The sequence below is a fragment of the Melospiza georgiana genome, chromosome 1 (assembly GCF_028018845.1).
Source record: "Melospiza georgiana isolate bMelGeo1 chromosome 1, bMelGeo1.pri, whole genome shotgun sequence".
NCBI classification, from domain to species: Eukaryota; Metazoa; Chordata; class Aves; order Passeriformes; family Passerellidae; genus Melospiza; species Melospiza georgiana.
The window spans coordinates 104,978,343-104,991,997 of record NC_080430.1 but is presented as its reverse complement, the minus strand read 5'-3'; the positions used below and the strand labels follow the sequence as shown (position 1 = coordinate 104,991,997).

The window sequence follows — 13,655 nt, the reverse complement described above, 5'->3', positions numbered from 1 at the left end:
AAAAAACATAATTTGTATCTCCAAGACATGTATCTCTTCTAGGCTAGTCTTTTCTGAAGAAAATATGACTGCCCTAAACATTGCTGATAAACATGGGTCAAGATTCTTTTGAATCCATCAACTAAACCACTTTTTTACAGCCTCCAACTCAAACATAAGCACCCATAACTACTCAAATAAAGGGGATTTATCTGGGTATTGTTCATATTGTTTCTGTGGGACAAGCAGAAGAAGTAGAATGTGCCTCAAAGGAGCATAAAATGAACAATCAAAGCCAAGGGACACAGCCTGAATAAATTTTGAGACTGTGATCCTGAAATGAATGCAAACCTATACAACATAGCCTTAGGATTAATGTCAGCTGGAAAATGCTCTGGAAAGAAGGCAAAAGTGTTAGTTTCCTTTATTCAAATACCTGCTTCATGCTTTCCAATATAGTAGCTAGGGTTCAAAGGAGAGTCCGTTTGCTTATTAAAGGAGAGGACTTTTTATTTTGAGGAAGGAAAATTCAAGAGGTGACATAGAGCCTTTAGGCTAACATGGCACTCTACTGAAGATGCTGTAACAATGTGACGTTTTATTACTGAATTTAGACCATTCAGAATTAGGAACTTGATATTTACCTTATATATATTCTGTGATTCTGTGGTTCTTTCTACAGAACTGGCAAAACTCGTTCATCTCAGAAGGTGATGAAAAGGTAATTATTGCCCCAGCTCTGAAATTACGCTTCCAGCTTGTGCCTTGCTGTGGCTATTTGCCCTAAACACAGCAGAGTAATTAATACATTATATTACTGAAAATGATTGTGGGACCCATTTCTTAAAAGTATGGGTTAGTCAAAATTAAGAACCCTGGAGCTGATGTAAATATAATTTAATTTTTGAAAAATAATGCATGACATGAACATTAAAGTTCTGACCTTGAATAAAAGGTTATCTCTCAAGCCAAGGTTTTTAAAATCTGAACAACTTTTACTGACACTGGCATTTTAATAAGATGGAATCTTACTTGTGGAAACTAATAAACATATGACAACAATGACCCTGCTAGCAGTATGTCAGATATGACACCTACTGATGTATGTGGGGACACTGGTAAAAGGACAATATGTCAGTCTGAAAATTTATTTGCCTTTCAATACATTTGTTTTATTCTGTTTGGCTGTTTCAAGTGATGACAAACTGAGCTTTTTCACAGCTGAATAAATATTCCATGGGACTATTCCTTTCTAACAAATTATAACTCAAATTTTGTGCTTGGCTGAAAATGAGTAATTAATCATGGTGGTCATTTGTCACAGGCTCTGTAACTCTGGAGAAACAAATCTTCATATTCAGAGATGCCTAGAATTTGCTCATACATGTTAGCTGTTTCCACTTACGTTTTTTGACAAGGCTGCTGACCTTTCTCTATTTTTATTTTTTTTTAAGTAATAAAGCGCAGTGGGAATCCAATGGCTATGTGGTGAAGCAGGTCATGAACTCTGTGCTTTCAAAATGTACTGTAATAGTGAAAAAAAAAATCAAACCCAACTCTTTTTTCCCTCTGTGATGTTACAAAGTGTTTGAAAATGTGGTGAGAAAGAGCCGTGGAAGTGGGCACTTGCAGTTATAAGAAGTGTTTGATTTACTATAAATAATTGTTCCAACATTTAGCTTCTTTTTGAAGTTCTCAATCAAATGCTATTCCCAATTTGGTAAATATTTTCAGGAGGTTTTTATTTTCAACCAGAAAGAGATTGAAAACAGGACTGAAAAAGAGGTGTGCAGCTTACATGAAGTCTTGACAATAACTTTCTTTTGCCATCCTGCTCAAATGCTTTTCAAAAGCACATTGGTGAAAGCTGCATTGTTGAGAATAAAGACTTACCTGATATTTAGATGAAGGGAAAAGGGAAAAGTGCATCTGATTTACGTCTCTCACAATTTAGTTGTACTCACGACTATGCTGTGTCAAATATAAATTTGCCTTGGTGTAAGTGAGAGAAGGCTTAGACCCAAAACTTGGATGTTTTGGAAACCAGCAGCAGGCTAAGTTTCTACAAAACACAGATGCTGAAATACCTGGAGCTTAGAGCCTTTTCTTTTGGAGCTGACCTCTTTGTCACAAAGCAAGAATGCTCAAAGGCTGTTCTTCACTTGTTCTCTTGTCCTGCGTTCAGTTTTTTCACACTGAATAAGACCTGAATGTGTAAGCAATGCACTCTGTAATGGGGATCCTTGCCTGCACTGGATATGGACCCTGCTGAAAGTGAGGCAAGACCAGATGCCTCCCTTATGGCTTCAGTTACACCATAATCCTCTGAATTTTGGCCATTCCATTCCAGGAGAAAAACATCAGAGCGTGATGCTAATTCTGATGTAATTTGTAGATTTATTTTTACTGTGTGAATAAAGAAATCTTGCGCTTGCCTTTTTTTTTTAATTATTATTAACATGCATTGAGATGTGGACAGTTTTATCTATTTTTTACACTTTTTTGGCAGCTATATTTTAAAACTTTTGAATTTTCATTTAGTTAGAAATGACATTTCTATTGTTCAGACAATATGTAACCATACCTAAATTATTATTTTTACTGCTCCAGTACTAAATTTGGCCTAACCCATTTAAGTCATTTTTAGAGACAGATTTGCATTTGAGCTGATTATGTGAATGCCAAGTTTCAGCCTACAATGACTGAAAACAGCTGAATAGTGAAATAGTGAGTGGCACTGTTCATAAAGAAAACAGCTCCTGACCCTCAATGACAGCTCTGTGAATATGACGGGACAACCACTCGAGGATTGTTCACAGTTATTGCCACATAGGTTCTTAATTTGTTGCTATCCTCCATCATCAGAACATGTTCTGTAACTCACATTTTTAGAGTGCTGAGTTTTATTTCTGTCTGTTTCCTCCGAGTGATATCTTGTGAAGGGCTACAATATTCACAATCTCACTTGCATTTATTTTCATATGGCTGCACTCTCCCTTTGGGCATAGCCTTCAGACAGAGATGCTGCAACGTGCTGTGCCACAGCAAGGGTAGCCCCAGGAAATCCCTGCTTCAGACAGTCCAATAAAGCACAGCTTTTCTTGGTTTTCCCTTTTTTGGGACAGTAAGTTGCAATTAGCTAATGTAGCAATGAGTTTGGCCAGTCCTTAAATAATTTCCCCTGTGCTGAGTGAATGTGTGTGCATATACAGAGTGAGGGTGAGTGGGACGAACACCAGTGCCTTACAACAGATTCCTTACTGGGGTTCTGTAGGTGTGTGCCACCCCTCACTCCTATTTTTTTTTTCCCCTCTTCATTTTTAACTCTTTCTCCTGCTCTACACATCAATGAGAATTCACTCCTATGGAAAAAAGTCTGAGGTCTGGGAGAGGCAGGCTCAAGAAGTTCACACTCACAGTCACCATGTTCCCCTCTGAATATCTCACACCCTGCCTCTAATTTATAGGCAACAATGCACAATTTTGTCTCAGGAAGTCTGATGGAAAGCTCTAGTCCTGGAATATTAGTCCAAAGGGCAAAATATGAATGTCACCAACGTGCTTCATGGATTACACAGACTATAACTTTTGTTACGTAGTCAATAATTTTTTCCTGAAGAACACTGCCAAGATAATTTTTAGTATTTGAAGCATTTCTAGACTCTACTTGAAAAAACCAATCAACTAAATAGCAAAACCCAGAATAAAGAAAACAGAAATAGAAGGAAGCATTTTGGGGGATACCTCTATTATTTCTCTAAACCAGATCCTGAATTTTAAACCTTGATACTTCATTGCCCATTCATATCTGCAACAGAACAGATTCAAACATATAATTTTGAAAGACTTCATATAAAGAAATGCGTCTATTCATCCAGAACTCTGGGGTAGTATCATTCAGACATGTTTGTCAGTGGAAGGGAGTAAGGATCTATGGAGAGGGGTCTCTGCTTCTTCTACAGTGTGGATCTGGTACTCAACATATTAAATAAAAAGGGACCGGGTAGAAAACTTTGTAGAAAATAACTAGTTTCACCCAGGAATTTTTAGGGAATTTTAGGGAATTTTTCCCCTTGATTTTGGGACTCCCAACAAAACATGGATTTATTTTTGAGCAACAGCCACCCAAAAAATGAACCCAAACCAAAGTAAACCAGGAACCAACCCAAAATATATGTTCTTTTTTCTTTTTTTTTTTTTTTAGGGTCTAAATTCAGAATTTTTAACATTATTCTTTGTTTTACTGAGGACCTAGGAAGTTTCTTGCAAAGAAATCTGTCACCTATCTGTGTTTGTAGGTGAATGGGATGGAACAGTCTGAAGAGTACTTGAACAATTGGTTCTGCTGCAACTTTTACAAAGCCTTTGGTTTAGCCTTGTTAGACATTTTGTGCCTCAGATTTTATACAGTGTTTGAAGTGTCTCTTTATACATTATTCATGTTCCCATGAGCACAATATTGAATTTTGGCATCCTGCCAAGAGCTGGTAATATTCAGTTCCAAAATGAGACTGAAAAGGAAAGGATGGGAGGAAAAGATCATATTTCTCATTTTTCACTGAAATTTATCTGGCCAGTGACCTACTTGAGTTTCTTGAATATCATGACAGATAAAAGTGGATTGATGAAATAATTTCTACAGATATCTGAGTGAAAGTGAAATTAAATAGAGGGAATACAATCTTAAAGAGACTGGGACAAATTTACCATTGGGATTATGCCATCTAGGGGTAGTATAGAATTTATTGTAGTTTTCTTATAGCAGAAACTGAACATGTAAATTTGTATTAGTAAATAGGTGCTATGACCTTTCAAACACTGAGGCTTGGGTGAGGATCAGATGAAATTTGAGAAGTTCACATTTTAGTACTGGCACAACCCCTGTAAACTCAGCTTTATTACACTCCTACAGGAGCTTCTGCCTAAAGCCATGGATGCAGTCAATTCTGATGTTGATAGAAAGCTGTCTTATCTTCAAGGAAAAACCATGAAGGAATGGTGTACCACTGCCTTTCCTCCATGAGGACAGCATTCACATGGCTCAGACTTCACCAGTAGAAAACACCTCCTCCCACAGCTTTGTCAGACAGGACGCCACAGAGCATGGTATTCCTCTGGCTTGTGCTAGCCCTGAAACAAATGCCTCTCCACTCATTTGATAGTATTTGTCAAAAACGCAGTGGAAAGTAACAGGTCTTGTAAAGTAGACACAAATTAACTTCATGCTCTTGTCCTGGCCTGCTTGAATTGTCTGCTATGGAGAAGCAACCTGTGACTTTTCATGATATTTAGCAAAACAGCAACATGAAATAATTGCTTGGACTTCATTTGAGTGAGAAGTCAACCAAGTGTGCACTCAAACCAAGAACTACATGGGCAAACCCAAAAGTTAATAACCATGCTGGTGACCTCTGTGCCAGCACCTAAGATGGATGATGTCAGAGATGGCTCCTTAAGAAGTCATCCAACTCACCCAGCACTGCCTTGCAATGCATAAAGCTCCTGTTTGGCCCCTAGAAGCGAGGATTTCTAGACAAAAATCATCATCTGGTTTAATCAAAACTGGCAGCTGTTAAATTTTTGTGTTGATAAACTAGAATAACTCCACTTTTTTAGTGACAATCACCACTGCAGTGGGTTGCAGAAAGAACCAGCACAAATTAATGCTGAGCTGGATCAAAAGAGAACTATTGTTTCCAGAGTAGGAAATTCTTGGCAATTACATTCTTAGGGACTTTCTGCTCTATCAAGGACATTGTAGACACTGTGGAACACACAGGATATAAATCTATGTTTCATCCTCGTTAGCAATTATTTTGTCCATTGCACTAAGAGGAGAGCAGATACCTTAAATTCAAGTTCCTTACTGTGACCAAGAATGCATGGAGGAGCAACACCTTAGGCACTTAGAGGGGTGAATAGCTCTGAATATTCCATATGGTCATTCTCTCATTCACTGCTAAGCCCATGTGCAAGTGCCATGCTGGGCAAGGCCTTCTGAAAGCTTCACTCTATGTGGTATCCCTGCCTTCGATGTTGTTACCACCCTTTCAGGACATTTTCCTTTTTAGTTTGCCTTTTTAACCTTAAAAGTTTGTCTTTTCTTCAGGCTCTTAGGGAAGGCTGGGTTGAGAGACAAACAGCCTTCAACTTATTTTTTCCTCATGACAAGTATTGAATATTTATGTGCTGAATTGTGATGAGCTGTCCTTTCTATATTGCATATTACTGGGTATTTTAATTCATGAGATGGAATTCAGAGCAGAGAGGTGCTTCTAAATGTTTTTATAGCTCTAAAATAAATGAGGCAGACAAGTTTTTGTCTCCTCATCCGCCTCTTCAGCAAGTGCACCTCTTTATTCTTTATTTTGTGGCTCTGTAGGACCAAGCCACCTCAGAGATAGACACCATGTGAATCAAAAAAACAACATCAGCATCTTATTGGCATTCTTGCTTTTGAGAGAAGAACAGAACAAAATTGAGAAACTACTCACCTTTTTCATTTGTTTTCATCATGAGTCTGGAATGCAAAGAGTTTCTCCAGAGTTGTGCAAACAATATTTCTAAGCTGTCCTCAGAATAATTACTAAGAAGTTCTCCCTCTGGCTTCTGCACATCCTATATTCTTCCCATCATGTGAGTATGAGAAAGCATCTTAAAAATGTGTCACAACAAGAATTTTACCTTTTGGTTTTTATCTTCCCCCACTCCCAAGCTGTTGTGTTTTTCACTAACCTCACGTATTTACTTTTGCTTAAAAAAACAAGAAAAATTGAAGTAATGTTCAGAAAGTATGAAAAGTTTAAACTTTCCAGTATAAATACAACATGCAATAAAGGCTTTGAATATCAGCATAATAACCATGAACCTTTCAGCTTCCTTCTGCAAAAACTCATAAACCTGGAACAAGATGAAACTCATGTACTATTGATAATGCTCCTGAGTTGAACAAGTGAATTGGTCAAAATGGTCAAAAATTCTTACTAAATAAGTAGAAATGTCAGTGTGACATTTATTACATGTTTAAAAGCTTGGGTGAAAAAAATATTATTTTTCTGGCTTTCTTTATGATTGCATGCTGTAAACTCCATTTTCCTTTTTCCATCCCTTTCTTTCATATTTCCCCTTTACCTCTGAAAAGGGCAGGAAAAGAACACGAAAAGTGGTAATTTAGTTTTTAATGCCTTCAAAAAAATCGTCATTCTTTTCTTTATTAAAAAATCAGTCATGTCAGGATTAATTCTTAAGATACGTGAGAACAGAAGAAAAAGTAGCTGTGACCAAGGCCCTCAGAGCTCCTTGAGCAGTCTTGAGGATTCCATATTGCCTGGGATCCAAGGGATACCTGGACTGCTGAGAACCACAGAGGTTCTGTGATAGGCAGTGTGTTCTTGTTTGAAAAGCTGCTCTGAGCTCCGGAGATGGAAAGGTCCACAGCAGCAGGGAATATTCCTTAAGGTTATGCGCAAGTAAACGTAGGAGACAACTCTTCTAGCAGACTAGAAAATAAGAAATTAAGGTGCGTTCTCCGACTTATTTAACCATGGCCTTGCTTCTTGCTTTTGCAACAAATACAGAACAATGAAAAGGTGATTCTATCACAGTGAACTCTGAGCTTTCATAACAAATATTCTTTCTTTGTGTATTTTTGTAGGTAGAAGCTCAAGGAATATTGTACTTTGGGGGAGAACAGACTCTTCATGCTTCACATGGCAGAAACCCTACTGCAGCAGTTACATCTCTCTGTGCCATGGGTCACAGAGCTCCCTTTTACAAGACATGGTGTGGAGAAAAGCAGATCCCAACAATTGCCATATGCAAGCTGTTCATTAGAAATTACTGTTCTACTGCAAACTCTAAAATCCAATGCCAATGTGTTTCTAGTTATCCACCCAGCTTAATTCCTCTGAAAAAAAGTTGGGTTTTTTTTTTCCAGTATTTTATACACCTTAGTTATCTACAGAAAGAGATCGAATGATCAAATTTTAAAACTTGCCTGCCAGTGCATTGGGCAACAGACAATATTTCTTGCTAAATTTTTAATTATTTTTTTTTAAAGGAGCATGAGGAATGGGATGCAGCATGGCAAATAAATCATTTCACCTAAGTAGAGGAAGATCACTTGCTAAGGTTGCCATAGCTGGGACCTTACTGGACAGGTCATTATTTCATCAAGAACAGAATCTGGAAGAGAATTAAGTATTACCTGGTGTCAGTGTGTTCGGAACTTAGAGGTAGAACTTATAGCCAGATTAATTTTCTATGGAAAGTTAAAACCAGTACTATTTAAAGACATCTTGTGAACAATGGCATACAATAATATTAGAGAGAAAAATACTTTTGGAGATCTTAGGGAAGCAAATGTGTGGCTGGGGTGGCAGAGTAAGGCAATATGAGGTTCCAGTTATATGAGTGTTTCTTTCTTTAACTATCCGTAGTTTTATTTAAAAGACCTAGAAGGATAGTGAGCTCCTGGGTGCATAGTTAAACATTAAGGAACTCTTTTCTTCAAGAAGAAACTAAGGAGCCAAAGGTGTAGGATATGTAAGATTAGTCTGCCCTGGTTTTGTGCCAGTCTATAGTTTTGTGAGTTTAAAGAATCTGAGTTAGACAGAGTTTGATACCTCTATAGGTCGCAAGCTGCTTGGGAGAAAGATTTTTAATGAGTTAAACACCGCCTGGAGTTGAGACACTGCAGTTTTAGGGTTTTAAATGTCTCTGTCACAGAGAAATCTAAAATACGGCACAAATAAAGAGAAACAGAAAGGTCATTTTCTCTGGCTCATGCCCTGGGAAGAGTCTCTATATGGCTCTTTTTTCCAGTTCCTCTTCTTTACCAGCATTTGCTTCCTCACAGGATGTCCTGTGTTTTATTCCTACTTTCTAATGTTTGATAGTCAGTCTAAATGAAATAAGAAAGCAATGGGTTTTGTAATAGCATCATTTGGTAGAAGCAAAACAGAAATGTGGAAAATACAGCTCCTTCAAGATCAGAATGTGTGAAGAAAGTCTGTTAAAAATTAACATAGAAGTGTTTGAGCAGGAGGAAAAGAAGGATGTTCCTGATTTAGGGATCACTTCTGAACAGCATGTGGCCATCTTGAAGAGGTGGAGGTTCAACAGATTTTAGAGAAGGGGAATTAAAAAAATATTTTCACTTAATTTATGTTGCTGCTAAGAACCAACTGAAGTGTAGGGGAACATCTTTATTTTAGCTAGAGAAATGAAGGATGCAGAAGGAATGACTGAGTCAGCTCACTGTTTGCCCAGCCTGGTGTGGAGAAAATGTGAGCTCTGAATGACAAATTGTAGATATCAGTGACACAGTAATAAATAAGCCTGAAAAATATGAAGAACAAATATATAATTCTATGGTACTACTAAGGATCCTTTAATTAAGGATCCTTTATTTAAGAATCCTTTAATCCAGGCTGGTCAGGAGTCCACACACTCCACAAGGAGTCCACAAGGAGGAGGAATGAGGTGCCCAGGATCCAGGAGCCTTTGCCAGTGGCATGGCAGGCCTTAGCAGAGTACTCACCAATAGAAGAAATCTGGAGAAACATCCCAAGGGAACCAAATTCCAGAGATGCCATCCTCTGCCCTTTCTATGGCAGGAGTGAAGGGAGATTTCAGTGCAGGCAGGAGCTGTCCTCAGGCCATACCCACAGGCTGCCATTCCTTCATGGACACAGAGGCAGGGCATCCCCACAGTGTTTGGGTCCCCTGTGTTTGAACAAATACAGCACCTATTTGGGCAGAGACAGAAGAGGATGAACGTCTGGGAGCACCAATTTTGAAGCTGTTGACACTTGGGGTTGCCTGGGTACAGCTGTGTGGGATGTGGACTCCTTGCCTCTTATTCTCTGCTTTTCCTCAGCTCAGTAAAGAGAAGGGAGGGTAGGCAGGGCCAGAGAGTGAATCAGATGCCTGAAATTAGTTGCTGTGAAACCTTTTCTCATTTAATACCAATCTCAAAGGCCAGACTGCAGTTGTAAGAAAGGCAATAATAGACAGCATTGAACTCTTGTGTAGTCTGTCTGGGCTTCAAATCTCCAAGAAAATGCTCCACAATGCTAACACCCTGCCTCCTATCTCCACAGAGCCCTAGGTGCACAAAGCTCCTGGCACCAAGTGTGTGCAGCACTGAATACTTAGTCATGAGGGGGAACAAGGCTGACAGCAGAGGTTGGTGCCTGCAGAGAGAAAACATTTACCAGCTGATGCTTCAAACAGCAGCTGCAGCATCCTCAGATTCACCAGCTCCCACTCAAAGACCTTGCCTGAATCGATTCAACATGCAGCAGGAAGGCCACCTGCATCCATAGAGGAGTCTACTCAAAGCAGAGAAACATCTGGCCACGAGTATGAAAAAGTCTTTACCCCACTGGGACCAACAAAGATAAAGGTGAGAGCTCTGTGGGGTGTAGGAAGGGAGCAGAGCCTTTCCAGTGTCAATGATGTCCATAAACAATTTGTGGGGGAAGGAAAGAAGTGAGGAAGGCTGCTTTTGAGAATGGGAGAGGCTGAAGCACAGAGCAGTAATAATGCATTGGAAAAAAAAAAAAAATTCAAGGCCTGTTACCTCATTTCTCAAGATGTGAGGGACCTGGGCTTGCACTGGGAAGAGGGACCTGTACTGGAACCAGGCAGACTGAACTGGGATCCCATTATTGGGTTGCTGCAACTTTGGCTTTATTGTGTTTATCTGGAAGGATGCTTTTGGTTGGCATTGGCTTTTGTATGTATAGAATTTGGGAATGTCTTTCCAAAATATACCATAACAAAATATGCTGTGTTCTCTGCAAGATGTTTGTAGGTTTAGGTATGTATGTATCTGTTCTCCTGTATTTATATGTTGTACAAGTATATATAGATGGGGGAAAGAAGAAATACCTGATATATGGGTAAAATATGGGTCTATGGTCCAGCATGTGTTCTGAACAGTGGAGAGATTCAGAATAGAAAAGGGTAATATTTTTTAGTGACTGAGATGAACTTTTGTAGTTTTAAAAGGATCTTTATACTGTATTATTTGTCCATTGCTTTCCAGAAGGGTGTACATTGTATATGGCTGAATGCCACAAACAGTTTTTTTAAGGAAGTATTTTCTAGTTGTCAATAAACAGGCAGTGTAGCTGAGAAGAGGATTGCATCACACTTTCTCCAGATTTCCAAGCTGGCAGGCTCTGCTCACCTCCCAGTGGCCCTCTGCTCTGCTGCTCTGTCAGTGTTTAATGTTCAGCTGGAGAGAAAAAAGAGGATTGTCCTTTCAGAATGCACATACATCAGCCCTGACTGAAAGAGAAATACAGCAGGAAACACTAATTCCAAATTGCTATTTAAAGTGTTGGACTTCTTCTGAAATGCAGACAAAACAGAAATAAAACACAAGCTAAAAGGAGTGATTTTTGTTCAAACAGAGAAAGGACTCCCTTTTGGCTCCTTTTTAAAGGCATTAACTACATCCAAAGAGCAGTTGAAATGGGGTGAGAACAAAATGGTATTTCTGATGTAAACAACTAAGCTTTGATAGCAATAACTACTCCTTTAGATACTGGTCTCTGCTGTACTGGAATTTGGGAGGTAAAACAGTTTCTTATTCTTGGTGGTAAATCTGCTGGGCTAAATCTGAAGCTAAAATCTCCCAAAATCTCCAGGCAAATCTTGCCAAGTCTAAAGGCTCCTACTAAACTTATGTCATCTGGAGGCTGATACATGAGCTACTGCTCATATACTGCACAGAATGATGCCAGCCCCTTATACAAGGCTCTCCACACAGGTCACTGGGATTTTGTGGCTGAGAAGTGGGTCTGGATCTGCTCCACTCTTTGGTGTGGGGAGAATGATTATTGCATGCTAGACAAGCAGTACTGGGTGTTGCATATGACGTGCTTTGCTTGCTCACTGTTTTTTTTTCCTCCTACCTATCCTGTCAGTAATCAGAGACCAGAACTTGCATGGCACGCTTTCTAAACTAATATCACTTGATGCATTAGATACATCTAAAAAATGAATCACTTGCTGTGCTGCTCCCCAGACATTTTTTTATCATTCTCCTTGAGTGATAATAGATATAGATGATACCCCAAACTACAAAAATTTCTTTGGGTTTAGTGCCAATATTTAGTGTCTTAAAAATGAGAAGATATAGCTCTTATCTATACTTAGAAAAGCCTTTTTGGAGATGCAATATGATGTCCAATTCTAGCAGAGACATATCCTGCCATCTGCCACACTGAGCCTATGTCTTTCTGATTCTGATCCAATGCCAATTAAATCTAGCATACAGAAAGCAGAGGTAAGGAGTCCAAAACAATAAAGAGAACATGAAGATCACAGAGGGAAGTTGATGCCTCATTTGTACACCAGTCAGGATCTATCCACTAACAAGGGACTTAAAAGAAAGACCAGAAGCTGGAGACCTGAAAAATGTAGTGACTGCATGACAAAAGAAATGCCACTGTGTTGGTATTCCTGAAGCACCTCAGCCACCCTTGTTGCTTAGAGTAGGCAACAATCAATGACCTTATCTCACAGAACTGGTATGAGCAGTGGTTGGCTTTTCCATGGTCCTTTATTTAACTTACTAATGAACCAATATACAAACATACACTTGCATGTGCAGAAAATATAGACTTTAAAATTAAACTTTTTTCAGAGAAGGCCATAAAATGGAGATGCAACTGCTCATGCTGAGGTGATAAGCATCTGATCAGCTCAGGAGTCACAGTGGCCTGGGTGGAGTTGGATGCAGTCTCTAGCATGTGGGCATCACTAGTACCACTTTCTTCTCCCCCATAGCACAGAATAATCAACAACAGACCACTTATTTCAAGCTAGAAAGGCAGCTGTAGGTGGCTCTCTGTGAGAGCTAAGGGCAGAGCATAAGAACAAAATGAATATTAAATTGTTTAGACCATAAACAGGATACTCTTATAACAGGATTCCTCTTATAAACAGGATTCCTCTTATAGCTGCAGCTGCTCAGGTCACTGTAGGTTATTTTCTGAGGTTTTCTAGCTTTTTATGCTGTTGTGTAGGGTCTGTCTGGCATTTGTCTATTTATGCAGTACTTGCCTGTCTTCTTTTTACACTCATATATGTTTTTTTCATAGCCACAACGGAAGGAATTCCAGGTGTACTATCCACTTGCATGAAGAAGTAGCTCCTTTTGCTGGTTTTGAGCCCACCTCTTGCTTTTTGGTCCTTAGTTCCAGTGCTGGAAGTGACAGTAAGTGACTGATCTCTGCCCACCTTCTTTGTGTTGCTAAGGATTTCTTGGACCTTTAGTGTAAACCCCTAAGATGCCTCTTTTCCATAATAAACAGTTCCAGAGTCTTCCTCAAGCTTTTTCTGCTTTTATTTATCCCTGTGGGTCTTCTATGAACCTTTTATGTCCTTATAACCTATATATGTCCTTTTGAAGATGAGGAGAGCAGAACTGAAGACAATATTCAAGGCATGGGCAAAACATGGATTTATACTGCAGCATGATGATTTTTGCTTTGCTCTCTATTCTCTTCCTGATAATTCCAAACAAATGATTTTTTGGTTGTTTTGCTCTTTCAGCAGCTATAGAACAGTAACATGATGCTTTCAGTGGACCTATATGTCATAACATGAAGGTCTTGCTCCCAAGTGGTAATAGTCAGTGCAGAGCTCATAATTTTTGT

General features: G+C 39.0%; 1 protein-coding gene across 2 annotated transcripts in view; it reads left to right on the top strand.

The window, feature by feature from the left end:
• LOC131089999 (zinc finger protein 853-like) overlaps positions 1-13,280 on the top strand; it is a 78,247-nt gene extending 64,967 nt beyond the window's left edge. Inside the window, exons 6-7 of one of the 2 annotated variants that reach the window (XR_009115283.1) lie at positions 10,083-10,387; positions 13,098-13,280. Coding sequence is in view for 1 of the 2 variants with exons in the window: in XM_058035071.1 (XP_057891054.1) it covers positions 10,083-10,307 (225 nt within the window). In the remaining variant the exon portion in view is untranslated. Of the gene's footprint in view, positions 1-10,082; positions 10,476-13,097 lie in introns of those variants that run through there. The other variant, XM_058035071.1, reaches the window with a different exon arrangement.
• The last annotated feature ends 375 nt before the right edge of the window (positions 13,281-13,655 follow it).